The sequence below is a fragment of the Chrysoperla carnea genome, chromosome 3 (assembly GCF_905475395.1).
Source record: "Chrysoperla carnea chromosome 3, inChrCarn1.1, whole genome shotgun sequence".
Classification (NCBI taxonomy): domain Eukaryota; kingdom Metazoa; phylum Arthropoda; class Insecta; order Neuroptera; family Chrysopidae; genus Chrysoperla; species Chrysoperla carnea.
Window position 1 is genome coordinate 74,323,872 of NC_058339.1, and position 15,436 is coordinate 74,339,307.

Below are 15,436 nucleotides of genomic sequence, written 5' to 3' on the forward strand. Positions count from 1 at the left end.
TAACGTGACTTAAAAGATTATGTTCATCATAAAGAGTTTATATCCACCGATGGAGACACAGAGGAAGCATAGAGGGTAGGATAAAATCATTTATATGTATTTTTTTTCATAAAAACAAATTTTTCCTACAAACTAAGCAATTTTTTTATATCATAATATTAAAGTTAGGATACATTATAGGCAATGTGTTTACTACACTTATGTATATCGTTTAAATTATTGCATATCATATATTTTTATATTCATATTATTATATATTATGCGGGTGTTCCAGGAAGTAACAGATACTCTTGTTGCATCAGACCGAAAATAAAATTTTAAGACGAAAATGACTCTTCCATTTTTTGATCCAATAAATTTACACCCCATCGGCTTCCTTCCTACACAATCACACTAGCTATTCTCCCTCCCTCACTATCTTGCTGCTGTAAAGGCTTCGGATTGGCTTCCTATTAGAAAGCTACTTATCAGGGCATCGGATCAAAAAATTGAAGAACTTTTCTTGTAAGAATTTTATTTTTTACCTTATGCTACAAAGGTGTCCGTTACTTCTGTGTAACTTCTGTGTAATTATTGCTTTACAAACAGATTTCGACAATCTAAACTAGCTAAAAATAATCTTAAGAAAATTGTAAATATGGAATGTATCTTTTGAGATAGTTTCCATGAATTTTGAGCAAATGCAAAAATTCCAAGATAATAAAATTCCAATCAAACAATTTTGGTTTTCACAATTTTTTTCCAAATGGAATTGGAAACTCTCTTGGCAGAATTGAAAAAAAAGTAGAGGAAAGTTGAAATGAATGTTTTTTATAAAAAATATAACTAGCGCCACGTAGTTTTGTTTTCAAGACAATAATTTTGACGTAAATTGTCAAAATTGGAAACTTAAATAATCTCGTGTTTTTAACGGTGAAAATTTCTAAAACTTATGTCACTCCAAATTACTGACATTGTCAAAAAAAAAATTATCCTTTTTTGAGATTTTGGCTTATTTTTAAAAAATTGAATAAGAATAATTAATCACACTAAGAATACACTGATTATTTTGATTTGTCGGTTCAATTATTTTAGAATTATCGAGAAGCTCGACAATTCAATAATCTCGCCGTCTCGTTTGTTTTCTGCAATTTTTAACCAGACTCTAAAAAAAACTACAAATGCTATAACCATAATTCTAGCATAGGAACTGCAAATGCTATGCTGGAAATGCCTTAATTACCTTACAAATCATTCAGCATGAGATAGCTAAAAGTTATAATGACTGCATTAAAATATTATCATCAATTTGTAATTATAAAATAGATAAGATCCGGTTTAGGTTGTCTGCTTGTGTTATAAGTGGCACAACACTCATCAATTATACAAAGTAGACATTAACTATTATTATTATAATATTTATTATGTTCTATATACCCGCATTAAATAGAACACATCCTGTATATTATATTGTATAAATATGTATATGACTACAATATTTTTACTGTGTAATGGTTCAGAGATTTAAAAGGTAAAAATAGGTTAATTGTTATAATAAAATATTAAAAATGATGATGTTTTTCAAACTACCTACTACCTCAAATACCTACGAACGTATATAGGGTATCTAGAAAGTCTCGTGAGGCTCAAAGGTCTGGTTATAAAAGGTCTAATTATTAAACAAGATTTTTGTAACTATGTTCGTTATCGCACGTTATCGTTCTGATTTGTTTGAGTTAAAACCAAAAAAAGTGCCACAAAAAAAAAAAACGTCACCAAAAACCGACATGTACGCTACCTAGGAAACTAAAACTTTGTCAATCGATTCTGCTTGCCATGAATTTTCAGAAAAAGCAGAAATATTTTTATAATATGTATAATTTGTCAATTTGTATATTATATCAAAATTTTATGTTTTATCGTTAAAAGAAAAAGTTGTGAAAGTTATCAGATGTTAAAACTAACAGAGATAATTTAAGGTAAGTAACAATGAAATTTTTTTGCTATGTCATAATAAATATCCTAATCAAAATAAACATAATGTACGGACATATTGGGTTGACTACTAAGCCAGAAGTATGTCTTCTTCAGAAGTATGCAATTTTTTAAAGAACACAACAAGTTCTTGACTTCTAAAATTAATAGCTTTTAGTTTAAACTAAGTAAGCGCTATATTTTTAATGTACCCAGGTACGAAATGAGTATAGTTCCTTTCTTTTACCTCGATGTTTCAACCGTTCTCTCTACCTTGAAACCTGTGAACACAATTTTAGGGAGAAAATTTGTGTCTTATCTCTCATCAAGTTAAATTTTTAGCCGTGGTTTTGAAAATGTATAAATTAGGTTTTCTAGGAGTCTCATTAAAAATTAAAGAAGACAAACAGGACGGTGGCGTTTTGAATTGTCGCAAATAGAGATTACCGGGAAAAAAGCAGTTAATAGTTTCTCGTCAATTATAAAATAATTGAACGAACAAATCGAAATAATCATTGTATTCTTGTAGAATACAAGCCTATGCTAAAATTTTTGGGGTGAAATGACCCACATGGACTCATGTTGAAAAAGATACTTCTTTATGTAAAAGTATAAGCCTTAGCACCATGGCGTCAGTTTTGCGTGGATCAGGTAAGCATACGTGAAAATATCAATGTCACACCCCTTGGTTTCTCACCCCCTGCTCCAGCAAAAAGGCAGCAAATATGGACGGCGTTGCTAGATACTAACTTTGCATAAAAATTAAAATCTGAAAAAGTTTTTTTGACAATACTAGTTATTTTGATTGATTATATGTATATAAAAGTCAAAAAACTATCCGTCCAAATCTTCAAAGACTAAAATTGTCTTTGTGAACACCCATATGCACATAAATAGTTTTTTATAATGTTAGTTAACAACAAAACTCACTGCTATATCTATTTAAAGCTCAGAGAGAGCTGCACTATCAAGCTCCTTTGTATTGTGTTGAACTATAATATGAGCTATGATAATACATAACTGAACTATTTAACTGTTTGTAGGTATGGAAGGTAAAAGTGTTAAAAATGTTAATAGTAGGTACTGTAGAATAAAGGTATGTATGACTGTTATAAATGTTAAGTGAAGTCTGTTTTACCTTACACAATATATACCAAAAATACACTAACTCATGTATGTCACGAGGAATTCAACTTCCTCCAAGCTACCTCGAAGTAGCGTGAAATCGAGCGAGGTACGGGAATATTGATCTGATGTAATAGCTCGCCTTTTTTAAGTTTAAGATTTTTACCGTTTCAGAGCCAAAGACAAAACAAGGTACTCTGACAGGTACAGGCTAGTCAATGACTAAAAATGAAAATCAATAGTAAAACTAAAAAAGGAATGTGATAAAAATGACAAAAAACATCCGTGAGAAACCAAAAAAGGTAAACTGTTTCTTCAGATAAAAAGTTATGACAGATCTAAATATGATTTTATGACATATAATCGATCTGTCCCGACAAATGTAACTAATAAATGTAGGGTGAGGTATCAAAGCCGTCATAATTTACGAAAAACCAAAAACTAGGTGTATAAATTGCTAAAAATATTGAAATTGTGTTGATTATCACAAAGTTCGATGTATCAATGGCAGACGATTTTTGGGGGATTAAATACTTATCGTACTAGTGAAAAATTGATTAAAATTAACAAAACAGGTTTTTTTGTGTAATATCAGGTGAAAAACTCCGACAAACGAAGAAATATCGACAATGAAAAATTTCACTGACCCCAAGCTCTAAAATTTCGTTGAATGGATCTAGTGCAATCCTCGAGATCAACACAAATAGCTTCCCAGTAAAAACTCGACCGAATTTTACGAAATTATTTTCGGATCATATTGCCAGTAAAACGCTTCGATTGATACCTCAACGAAGTCGAAAACATTTTTTGTTCACGAATGGTTCAGGATAAATCCGGATATCGAATCCGATCAGTATATCGAAGATATATTGAAAATTTTGCTTCAATGAATACTTTTTGATTTTGCATCAATGAATACTTTTTTATAAAAATATTTTGAAATGAAAACAGACGTTTAAAATATAATTTGTATTTAACAATATATATACAGTTAGTTACATTAAAAAGATACCAACCTCAATAACATAATACGTTCATACGTTATGTTATAGGTTATGTGGTGTTGGTTGGTGATGGCTTGAATGGTATTCGCGCTACCGTTGCTGGGTTGTTGGACACATTTTACGAATTAGATAAAATTTTGTTTTATAAAATATACCGAGTCATACAATTTAATGATTTTATTTTTAGGGGTTGTTAGGTTTTGTGTTGTGTAAAATATCATTTACGTATATATTACTATTAGTAGAGTAAAAGATGTTACAAATAAAGGAAAATGAAAGAAACCGCTCGCATTTTGCAAAACTTCATGGAATGTGCAAAACCTCTGAGGTGTCAAATATCATTAGTAAGGCATAAGTTAGTGGTGCAAATGCTTCTATTTGTTAATAAACAATAAATTTTTAATCAAATGAAACGATCAATGTTAAAGTTGACTTACAAAATTATTAAATGGACAACTTGAATCACGTATACATTATACATGTATAATACTTTTCGATTATTTGATGAACACTTAACATTTACGTCATACAAGATGCCTATTTACTAATTTTTTAAGTTAACTTCAGCATGTATTGTTTCATTGAATTGAAAATTTATTCTTTATTAACAAATAGAAACATTTGCACCACTAACCCATGCCTTACTAATAATATTTGACCCATAAGAAGCACATTCCATAAGATTTTAGCAAAATGTGAGCGGTTTCTTTAATTCCCCTCTATTAGCCTTTTTTTTAAACATCTTTTACTGTACTTTATACCTTGTGATTAGGTTTTTAGGTTAGGCGAGAATGTTCTCATTATTGTGGAATGGGAGTTACGGGAGGAGAGAGGTTAGGTTGATATGATATTATGTTCAATTGAGGGTGTGAATTTTTTATCATAATAAATATATCGGCAGCTATTTGAAAATTTTATTACATGCATATATGAGTTTCGGGTTTGGTTTTGATATTCATTAATTTCCAATGGCTTATTTAATTGTTTTTCAATTGATTTTTCAACAAAAATTGATTAATTATTAAATTATTTTTTATTGGTTTTTTTTATTCATACATCCGGCTTTACTTAAATGATTATTGGTTTTTTCTCCATTTGTTAGTTATTAAACGGAAAATAACAGTTTTATTAGGAATCCGTACCTAAAATTAATTAAAATGCTGTCTAATTAAATCCTTATATAATATTATTGGTTTTTTTAAATCGTCGTAAAACGTAAAAGCTGGCGGCGCTGAATTTAAAATATCAGTGACTCAAAGCGAAAATTATTTTCTACTTTTCAGTACCTACAATAGGAGCTTGTTCCTTAAAAAGGTTTCTTTATTTAAATTTTTAATTAAAAACAAAATTAATTACATACAGATTTACATCTGTATGCAAAATTTCAGTTCAATCGTAAACTGGGAAGTGGGACAAATTTAACATACAAGAATTGATTACAGACAGATAGCCAGATGAAAGCAAATTAAAGCTAGTTAAAGTATTCCCGTCTATAAGTGTATTGAGAAATTATCCTGCTCTAATTAGTATTACCTCTTTGACCCTTTGTATAAACATAAACATTTTTTAAGATGTTGAACTCACTCTACATCGTTTACAGTCTATCATAAAATTTCTGGTCCTTCCAGCCGGTTATAAATAACTCAAAAGAAACTTCATTATTATACTAATTTTACAATCAACAATGATTTCGTTTACATTAAAATAAAAATTCTACACTTTGTTTGAAGATTATTAAATTATGTCATTTTTTCATGTCATCGCGTTAAGTTAGAATAAATGATAAATTTTGAATAGTTATATCTCGGAAACTATTGGGTCTCCAGAGAGGATTCTAGTCTCATGTTGTAGCAAATTTAGTTTATTTTAAAAAAGTCAAAAACTACCTCTTTAGGGTTATAATCCCCAAAATCTGAAAAAAAGAATCTTTACGGGTTTGTTCAATTTTGAAAAAGTTGCGTTCATCGCTTGAAGTCACAGACTTAGATTCTTCATTGGGACAAGATCATAAACAAGTCTGCTAAAAATCAGAACTACCGGATTTGACGTTAGCTCTGATGTATAAAGTTACGTCGATAAATTTTGAAAGGCTTTATCTCGGAAATTATTTGGTCAATGGAGTCCATTCTCATCTCATATTGTAGCAAATTCAGTCTGCTTTAAAAATGTTCTGAAAAAGTTTCATCAAAAAACTAGTCCTTTAGGGTTATAATCGCCAAAATCGAAAATTTTTACGGATTTTTCGATTTTTGACAAAGTTGCGCTCAGTTCTCGAGGTCAGAACCTTGGATTATTCATTGGAATAACATTATAAACAAGTCTACGAAAAATCAGAACCACCGGATTTGATGCATTCGGTGATGTATAAAGTTATTGTAATAATTATAAAAAAATTTGAAGTAGTTCTTTTGTAATAAGTTGGACCACCATGGATCACTGCTTAAAAATAAACATTCTTCAAAGCGTTAAACTCACTCTACATTGTTAAAGTATCCCATAAAATTTTTGGTCCTTCCAGCCGGATATAAATAGCTGAAAAGAAAATTCATTATTAAAATTATATTAATTTTACAATTAAAAATGATTTCGTTTACATTTAAATAAACATTGTTTAGCCACTGTTAAAATATTTCCTGTTTTTTAAAAATAAATAAAATTCTATACTTTGTTTCAAGGTTTTAAAATTATTTCATTTTTTTCATGTTCACAGACAAGAAATTCAAGAATTACGCACTAACAAACAACAACAAAATCAAAAACCCATATCATCATTGTCAACACATGAAGAACAAAACATTGTTGCAAAGCAACATCCTCATCAGAAACAACAACAACATGGTAACCAAGAGACAAATGATCATTTAACTGTAAAATGGTTATCAGATACTGTAAATGAATTACGAACGGAGTTAAATGAAATACAATATTCACATAATATGAGTGTACAATTAGAACAACGTTCACAAATACAGAATGATATGAAATTATTACATACGGATATTATAAATATGAATAAAGAATTAGAGGGTGTACGAACGGAGCAATTGAAGTATGAGGCAACGTTAGGACAATTAATGGAAGAAGTGACATCGGTACGGGATAGTGAACGTACAACAGCTGTACAGTGTGCGAAAGTTAAAAGCCAGGTAAGCCAATTTTTTTTTTCTATTATTCAATTTTTGTAAAATATTGGAATGTGTGTTTTTATACACAACAGTCACAAATCATCTCACTTGTCTAGTTTGATATTTTTGTGAAAACTTCCTTAGCTGCGTTGAGTGATTTTACTATAAAATATTTTTAAAAGTGACGAACGTCATGATTCTTAAAATTAATGACGGCATCAAAATCAAAAAAATTTAATTTTGCTCTATATTAACCTACCTTTAATAGATTTAAAAAATGTGGGGTCCTGGTTTCGATATTTAGCAAAAAGGTCTATGGTATCGAAAAACTTATTTTATATATAAAAAGTTTAAGCCAAAATTAGTGGGATTCAAAAAAATTCCAATCAAATCCGATAAGCAGTAGTTGTAATATCAAAAAAATCAATTTTTTAAACTTAATGACGTCATCAAAATTCAAAAAAAATTAATTTTGCTCTATCACACCCAAATTTTATCCAATTTTGATACAACAAGCATGAAATGGTCTCGATATTTAGCATAAAAATGGTATTGAAAAGACCAAGAAAGAAACTTCAAAAATGAAAAAATTGATAAAAAGTTAGTGGGATACAAAAAAAAGTCCATTCAAATATCATACAATTTGGCTGTTAAATGGAAAAGATCGTTCTTTCATACTTTATGGCGTCATCAAAATCAAAAAATCTTTTCCAACTCAGGCTATTTTAACTCGAAGATCTTCGTCAATTCATTGATTCGTGTCAGTAATAGTTTTGTACGAAGTTATTTCATTTCTAAATTGTAACTTCACTTCTTGTGCGGTCAGGAAGATAATTACCGACCGATAGAGCTAATTTAGTCTCAGGACTTTGTAAGTAGTTCACGACGTAAACAATTTTTTTTTTTTCAGACTTTTTAAAATATTTTTTTGAATAACTTCTCTTATTTTTCTTAAATACGCCATTGTAATCCTTAGCATGACTTTGAAATTAAAATTTACGCTGAAACACAAGAACTTTCGATATAAAAAATTCAAATACACAATCAATATTTTACAAACTACCAGTAAAACAATCCGTTAAAATATATATATGTAGAAAAGTTTTTGAGAGAACTATGTTGTTCCAAAAGAAGAAAGTTTAAAATTAACACTAATTATAAAACAGTATTTAGTAATTAAATGATTTAATAATTCACAACAAGTAATTTACTTGGGTGTAGATACTGACTGAATTGTTAGTACCCAGCTTTTGATATACATATATATAGATACAAAGCAAGTTCTCTCACAGTCTTCTTGTCTCATCCTATCACTTTTACTTCAAATTACAATTTATATAACTGTATCTGTCTGGTATGACTGTTAGCTTGATATTATGTATTTAGAGTTTAGAGCTACAGTAGTATCATTATTATAATATTTAAAGTTTTTGGTTTGTGAAGGGTTCTGAGATACATACACACTTCACTTAATAAGTAAAACAACTTCAATTAAATTTCATCATAAATTACAGTATGATCAAGAGTTAAAATCTTCATCTACTTCTGGTCCTTCAAGCCGGATATGAACAACTTATTTACTGTTAAAATCTTTAGTGGCTAATGCATACTTTATCTGCATGTAGATAACAATTCCCAACTGATGAGACAATGTATATATTAATATTTTAAGTATCTCGTACTGTGTATGGTCCTTCAACCCGGATATGAATAGGTAATTTTCAGTAAAATCCTTTCGTTACTACTATATCCTTACGAAAATTACACTGTATACAAAATTATAATATGTAAAATCTGCGTATAATTTGGAGAATAATTTACGTAGTAATTTGTAGCACCTCAAATAACAATTTTATTGTGATATAGATAATACTGATTTCAGATTTCTGATATGAAAACTTCTTTATCCGGTTTGAGCGATTTTATTTTAGAATATTTTTAGCAGAGAGAGTTCTAGTTTAGTTATCACCATAGTTTGGATCATCTCGGAATCGACATGCACCGATTCACAACCGATTACTGAAGTTAAACAACATTGGGCAGTGGGCACAGTCAGTATTTGGATGAGATATTGCTTGAGAACATTGTGTGCTGTTGCCTTTTTATTATTTATAATAGTTTTTATATATTTCATATATAAAATTTACATTTCGTATGTTTATAGCCACAAATCTTGAAAAGTAGTCGATGAATTGATTTGAAATTTCAACAATCATTGTACTTATAAACAAGAGTGTTATACTTACTTTGCATTTCGAAGTTCTCACGGGAATAAATATTCACAAATAACTGAAAATAGGGATAAAAGTCATATAATCGTCAAATGTGTGTCTAGGCTATTCTTATTTACTCCCCTAATAATTATTGCGAAACAAAGCCATAGTATAACGCCGATTATAGGTAGTATACTAATTATTTAAATTTTTTAATTATTAAATTTAAAATTCAAAAAAAATTACAGGTACTCCAAAATTTTAAGTATTTATTTGTGTCAGCAATCCCCATGAGAGCCTATCATTTGTTATTTCCTAGAGATTTATCTTGAAAACAAAGTATCTAACCGGATGTATGGCTCCTCTAATCTTTTTTTTCGATTATTATAAATGTCTGATCTATTTTTGCACACTTTGTATTTACATGATATCTGAAGTGTATTCGTTGTATATGTGTTCCTTTGAAGAATGGGTTTCGGGGTAGATTAGTTTATTTAAGTCAAATCAAAATGTTTATATGTATATTTAAGTGGTAAAACTTACCTCAACTTTTAAGTTAGTTCGAACACTTGACATATTTTATTTACATAGTCTAAAGTGTAATAAATTTTGTATTTTAAAGTTAGTAGGAAAAAACACGTTTTTGAAAAATAGTAGATAGTTTTAAAAAGCACTCAAAAGTGACGTCTATATGATTACTCCAGCTGAAAATTTTGTCATTTCTAATGTTTTTAAACTTAGAAAATCAAGGCAGCAGATTTTGAAGATGTACACCACCTTCCACGATTTAATGCAAATTTCGTTCACTAATTCATATTTAAAACAAAAAGAAAAACAAGCAAAACTTTTTTGAAAAAGTAAGCCTCCTGGACTACAATTCATTAGTATAAAGAATGAGTTTATATTATTTCTTACTAGGATACAAAAATAATACATCAAGTTCATTACCCCTCCTGACTCTGCCTCACGTAGTTTGACATGCAAAATATTGCAACAATAGAAAAAGTTCAATTTAAAATAAAATAAAATTGATGTAAAACTATTTGACGCAGATGGCATTTTCCGAATGTGCGAATATATCTAGAGGTGATGGTGAAAATTTTACATTTACATATAAGTATACAGGGAGTCCGCTGGTCTAATGATAACTTCTTAGCGGGATATATGGATATACAATCGGGTCCTTCGTTTCTTCGTCTTTATCAAATTTTCTACGGTAGTTGATATTTGCAATCCCTCATTCCTAGAAATTAACTGCGACAGTATAGTTTTTTGCAAGTACTCCTCTCGTTATGATTTAGAAGTTGTTTTGAGACAATCGTTGATTTTACTTAAGGATTACATCAATATGTCTTCTAGTCATTTGATCGATGGTAGCAGCGAATGGAAAATTTTTAGGTGGTCTTTCTCATCTGATAATTCTGGAATTCTGTCCATTCCTGCTCCCTTACTTGCTGAATCAGAAACCTTTGAGACCAGATGATACCGTCAAGTATTAATAGTTCAGGATACAAATTCTGTATAATTTCGCTCTAATCTTTTATCTTATCTCGATTGTCACTTGAATCAAATCAATAGGCGCTACAGCCTGGTGTATACCTTGCCCTCCTTCACAATTCGTCTTCTTGCACGGTCGTTGCATTTTGTTCTCCACGCAAGTACTCGCATTGCCTTCATATAACTCAGCACTGGGACTATCCATCTAAACCTTTTTCTTTGGTAGCATATACCTTGACATTTAAACCAGTTTTTACCATTCTGGCATCTTCCATTCTCTGAACGTCTCTAAACTAACCTCTTTAGGATTTAATAAATTTCTTCTAAATCGTCACCGTTCAGGATCTCTACTGTTTCGCTGCTATGACGGATACGCCATTCTGTTTTTGATACTCCATGTATTTTCTAATTATTTCGATTTTTCTTATCTTATCTTCTTCTAATCTTGTACACTCTCGTTACAAAAATTTCACGGGTTTACATTGATTATATATACTTAAATCCAGTTTTCACTATTAAGGGTCGAAATAAGGTCTGGTATATTTTTATCTTGTATATCTCGTTTGACTCCATTCAAGGTAAAAGCTATTGTCAATTGTGAACTGATCAATTAATCCATCATTAAGAAGAGATGGCTAGTAGAGGCCATCCTATATAAATATCCAAATAATATAAATAAATAGAGAAAAAATAATGTAGAAAATGTTTCTTCGACAATTCGAAAACTATAAACATACATATAGAAAATACACACAAAACCAAATGACGAATGTTTATATGTCAAAAGCATGGCGATAACAAATGTATTTAAAATAACATTGTTTAGTGTTGTTGGAGGTTATAAACAGGTAACAAACACGGTGTTAGTACTGGAGTCTGGTGGATAACTTAAGGGTATATACCAAACGAATTAGTTCAGGTAACAATAATATACAATAATCCCCAGGATCATACCAAAAAAGGTGGTTCATTTTAGTTTGTCCAGGGAGACGAACTGGGTTATATGGTTTTATATACCTACCATATATGTTTGTATGTTATTATTAACAACATAGCCATACTTTTAAAATATGTTGTTGTTAAAAACATGAGCGTAGTTCTATTGGATCTTTCCCGGTTTTTAGGTTTAAAAATTAGGAACAAATATTAAAAGGACTTTGGAAAAAGCCCCGAAAATACATCTTTGATCACAAATAAAAGTATCCTCTGAAAAATTAGAGGGTTCTAGTTTCCACCTGTTCATGCTAAAGCCTTTCAAAATCTTGCAGAAATCGCTTCCTATGGGATTGAAATCGGTTAATTCCATTTTATAAGTCGTCTGCATCTCAAATAAAATTCTAACATAGAAGTGGATTCTTTCTTCTTCTTTTTAATGGCACAATTTCCGGCCTTCTCCGTTCTCGTAGATTCTGTCTTAGTGCATTCACAGGCCTTATCACTAAGCGTATTTTTTAGAACCTTTCGTAAAAAGACAATTCAGAATGTCCCCGATTCAACTCTGACAATATAAAAATAATTCTCAGAATAACACATAAATTTAAAAAAAAGTCTCCGATCCAAAGTCAGGTCTGATCAATTTGTTTGCGGTATCGTAGCGCCTAAGCGGACAAACCAATTTTGATTTTTTTTTTCGCTTGAAAGGTAAGTTGATTGACATTGTTGTTAGCCAAATTTCAAGGGATCTCAGCTCAGATTTGAAGATTATCACCTCTTTTGTGGTTGTTATCGGAAACGGAATCCTTCAACTCGTGCTTGAAGCATAGCAAATAAAACTGTCGATTAAATTACCTTTCAAACAAAGAAAATAATCAAAATTGATGCATCGGCTTAGGAACTACGAGGTTACAGGCAGACACACAGATACACATACACACTAAACTTCCCTCTATTTTTAGGAGAAAAAGTAATTTACTTGAATCCTTGAATTAATTTGTGACTATTTTCAAAACCGAAATGGAAATTGGATATCAACAACAGGAATAAAATTTGTTTGTACCCTGAAAATGTCTTTTACATCCTGTTAAAGAGTTTCGAAATCAACAGAATCATATTTACAAAATCATATAAATATGATAGATATTTCGTCAAATTTCACAGTTGTTTATCCCAAATGTATTAGAGTACTCTAGACCTTGAGTTAAAAATCTAAATTGAAATGATACATTATCATTCGCCCACATCTTCCTTTGGGACCGTCACTGATTGATACTAATGTAAAATACAATACATAAACAGCATTAGGTTATATTTATAGTACCTTAACCATTTGTTAAAACACAACATATATTCTATAACGAAAATACTATTCAAATATTTTAACTAAGGCAATTCAAGAAACATTAATTCAATCACGTTCTTTTCTTTGAAGTACGGACATTTATTGTAAACAATTCTTACGAATTTTTTTTTTTTTTTGGTCAAATGACTTCCCTCCTATAATCCCAAAAAAACTTTTTGTTTGAAACATTTTTTTGTCAACCGATAAGTTTAAAAAGTAATCGACAGCAAAAGTCTAGCTTTTTGTGCGTTTGTTCATTCAATTTGAAGAAAAATTATCTCTAAAGAAAAAAATCACTTTTATTGAATTTATTGGAATTTTTTTTTTCGAAGAATGAATAGATTTCGCAGAAACAATTATACAAAATTAATTTACAATTTTACAAACAGTACGGAAAAATGTTTCGAACAATGAATGTAACTTTTTTAATGAATAACGGCTTATACATCCAAAATTTTTGGCTTGAAGTATTTTTATTGATAAAACTTATTTTTCGAGTTTCAAGCATATGCCAGCCTAAAAAAACATCTTGTATGCTTAAAATAAGTTTAGAAAAATTGAAAATTATTCAGCACATAGTTTCAAAGGAAATACTAAAAATTATAACACATTTAGGTGACAATTTTTAGTGGATAGGACAACTATAGTAGAGAATTGTGATTGTAACAGAAATAACTAGAGTAGAAGTATTGCAAAACACTAATGACACACTGAGTATTGTATGTATGAAGCCTCCATTGGTACAGTATGAGACAAAAATTATATCTGATTTTACTGCAAGCTTACTTATGCATATAATAACTTTTTGAAAATTAGTCGATTTTTGTAACATCTTTTACTGTACTAAACGGACCAACCACCTTATAATGTGTGAAGTGTACCTAAATTTACACTAAACTTAGTATTATTTAGATCTATGTATAGCAGTAACTATGTAGTTGATGGATTGATGATAGACAATGAATGGAATATAACAAACATACATGTATAGTGAGACATACTGATTGTAAGGTATCTCGTTAGGCATATAAAATATATGATGTAAGAAGAGTTTTTATGGACGTTTTATACAGTCTCTTTGTTTTATACATAAGAACGCCCATAAGAACTTATCTTACTTCATCTCTAGATATTATAAATGCGAAAGAAAGGATATTGTTTGTCTGTTTGTTTGTTACGCTTTCGCGCTAAAACTAGCAAATGGTTTTAAATGAAACTATACAGCAATATTGCTGATACTTCAGAATAACACATGAGCTATAATAAAGATATATTTAAAAATAAAAAAAATTTAATCTGACATTTGCTATTTTAAATTTTTACAGAAATCTTTAATTTATGGTTGACAAAAATGATTATAGATGATAAATTTTTGAATGATAAATTAAAGTATTCTGTAAAAGTTTAAAATAGTAAATGTCAAACAATTCATGGCCAACTTTTCTTATATACTCAATGAATTATGACATTTCACATTTAACAAAATTGAAAACTGTGCACATCAAGAGAGGGTTGAGGCTAACGATATGGTTTCCAAACAGTATACACGTACTGATATAACATGTAAATGTTATAATATAACACTAAACACTGTTATGTTAATAATAACATTGTTGTAGTTTGTTGTGTTGTGTTGTGTCATTGTTGTTGTAGCTGTATATATATTTATAAATGTTTGCTTACATTGTTTACATATAAAATAAATGGAATGAATGTTTGATATTTGATCAAATAAATATTTTATTTATGTAATATAAATACATACACAAACAATGTACTAGCAGTACACCATACCATCCACGGCATCCACCATACATTTATTTTTTTGTGACGAACGACATAGGTATATTATTATTATACATACATACATATAGGTTGTACAGAATGTGCTAATAAACGTCAATCAATCATTAATGTACTATGAATATTACCGAAACGATCGGTTAATTATCGATTAACTTCAAATTCCGCATACCTCTTTCGTGACATAGACTTTCACTTAGAAGGCTTTACGGAATTTCTATCCCAACGAGTTTCGAGTTTCTACACACACTCAACCCACTGGGAATACAACCTCGTTTTCTTCATGTAACAATTGGTGCACCAATAATGTTATTGCGTAATTTAAATCTTCCAAAATTTTGTAATGGCACCAAACTACGAGTAAAAACCATGCAAAAAAACGTTATCGAAGCAGCAATTTTTACAGGAAAGTATGAGGGTGAAAGTGTATTGTCATTC

General features: G+C 29.8%; 1 protein-coding gene across 1 annotated transcript in view; it reads left to right on the plus strand.

Annotated features, from left to right (window-relative positions):
• Window positions 1–15,436, plus strand: part of LOC123296251 (protein scabrous-like) — a 242,999-nt gene that overhangs the window by 80,651 nt on the left and 146,912 nt on the right. Inside the window, exon 2 of the mRNA XM_044877713.1 lies at window positions 6,793–7,228. Coding sequence (XP_044733648.1) covers window positions 6,793–7,228 — 436 coding nt within the window. The remainder of the gene's footprint in view (window positions 1–6,792; window positions 7,229–15,436) is intronic.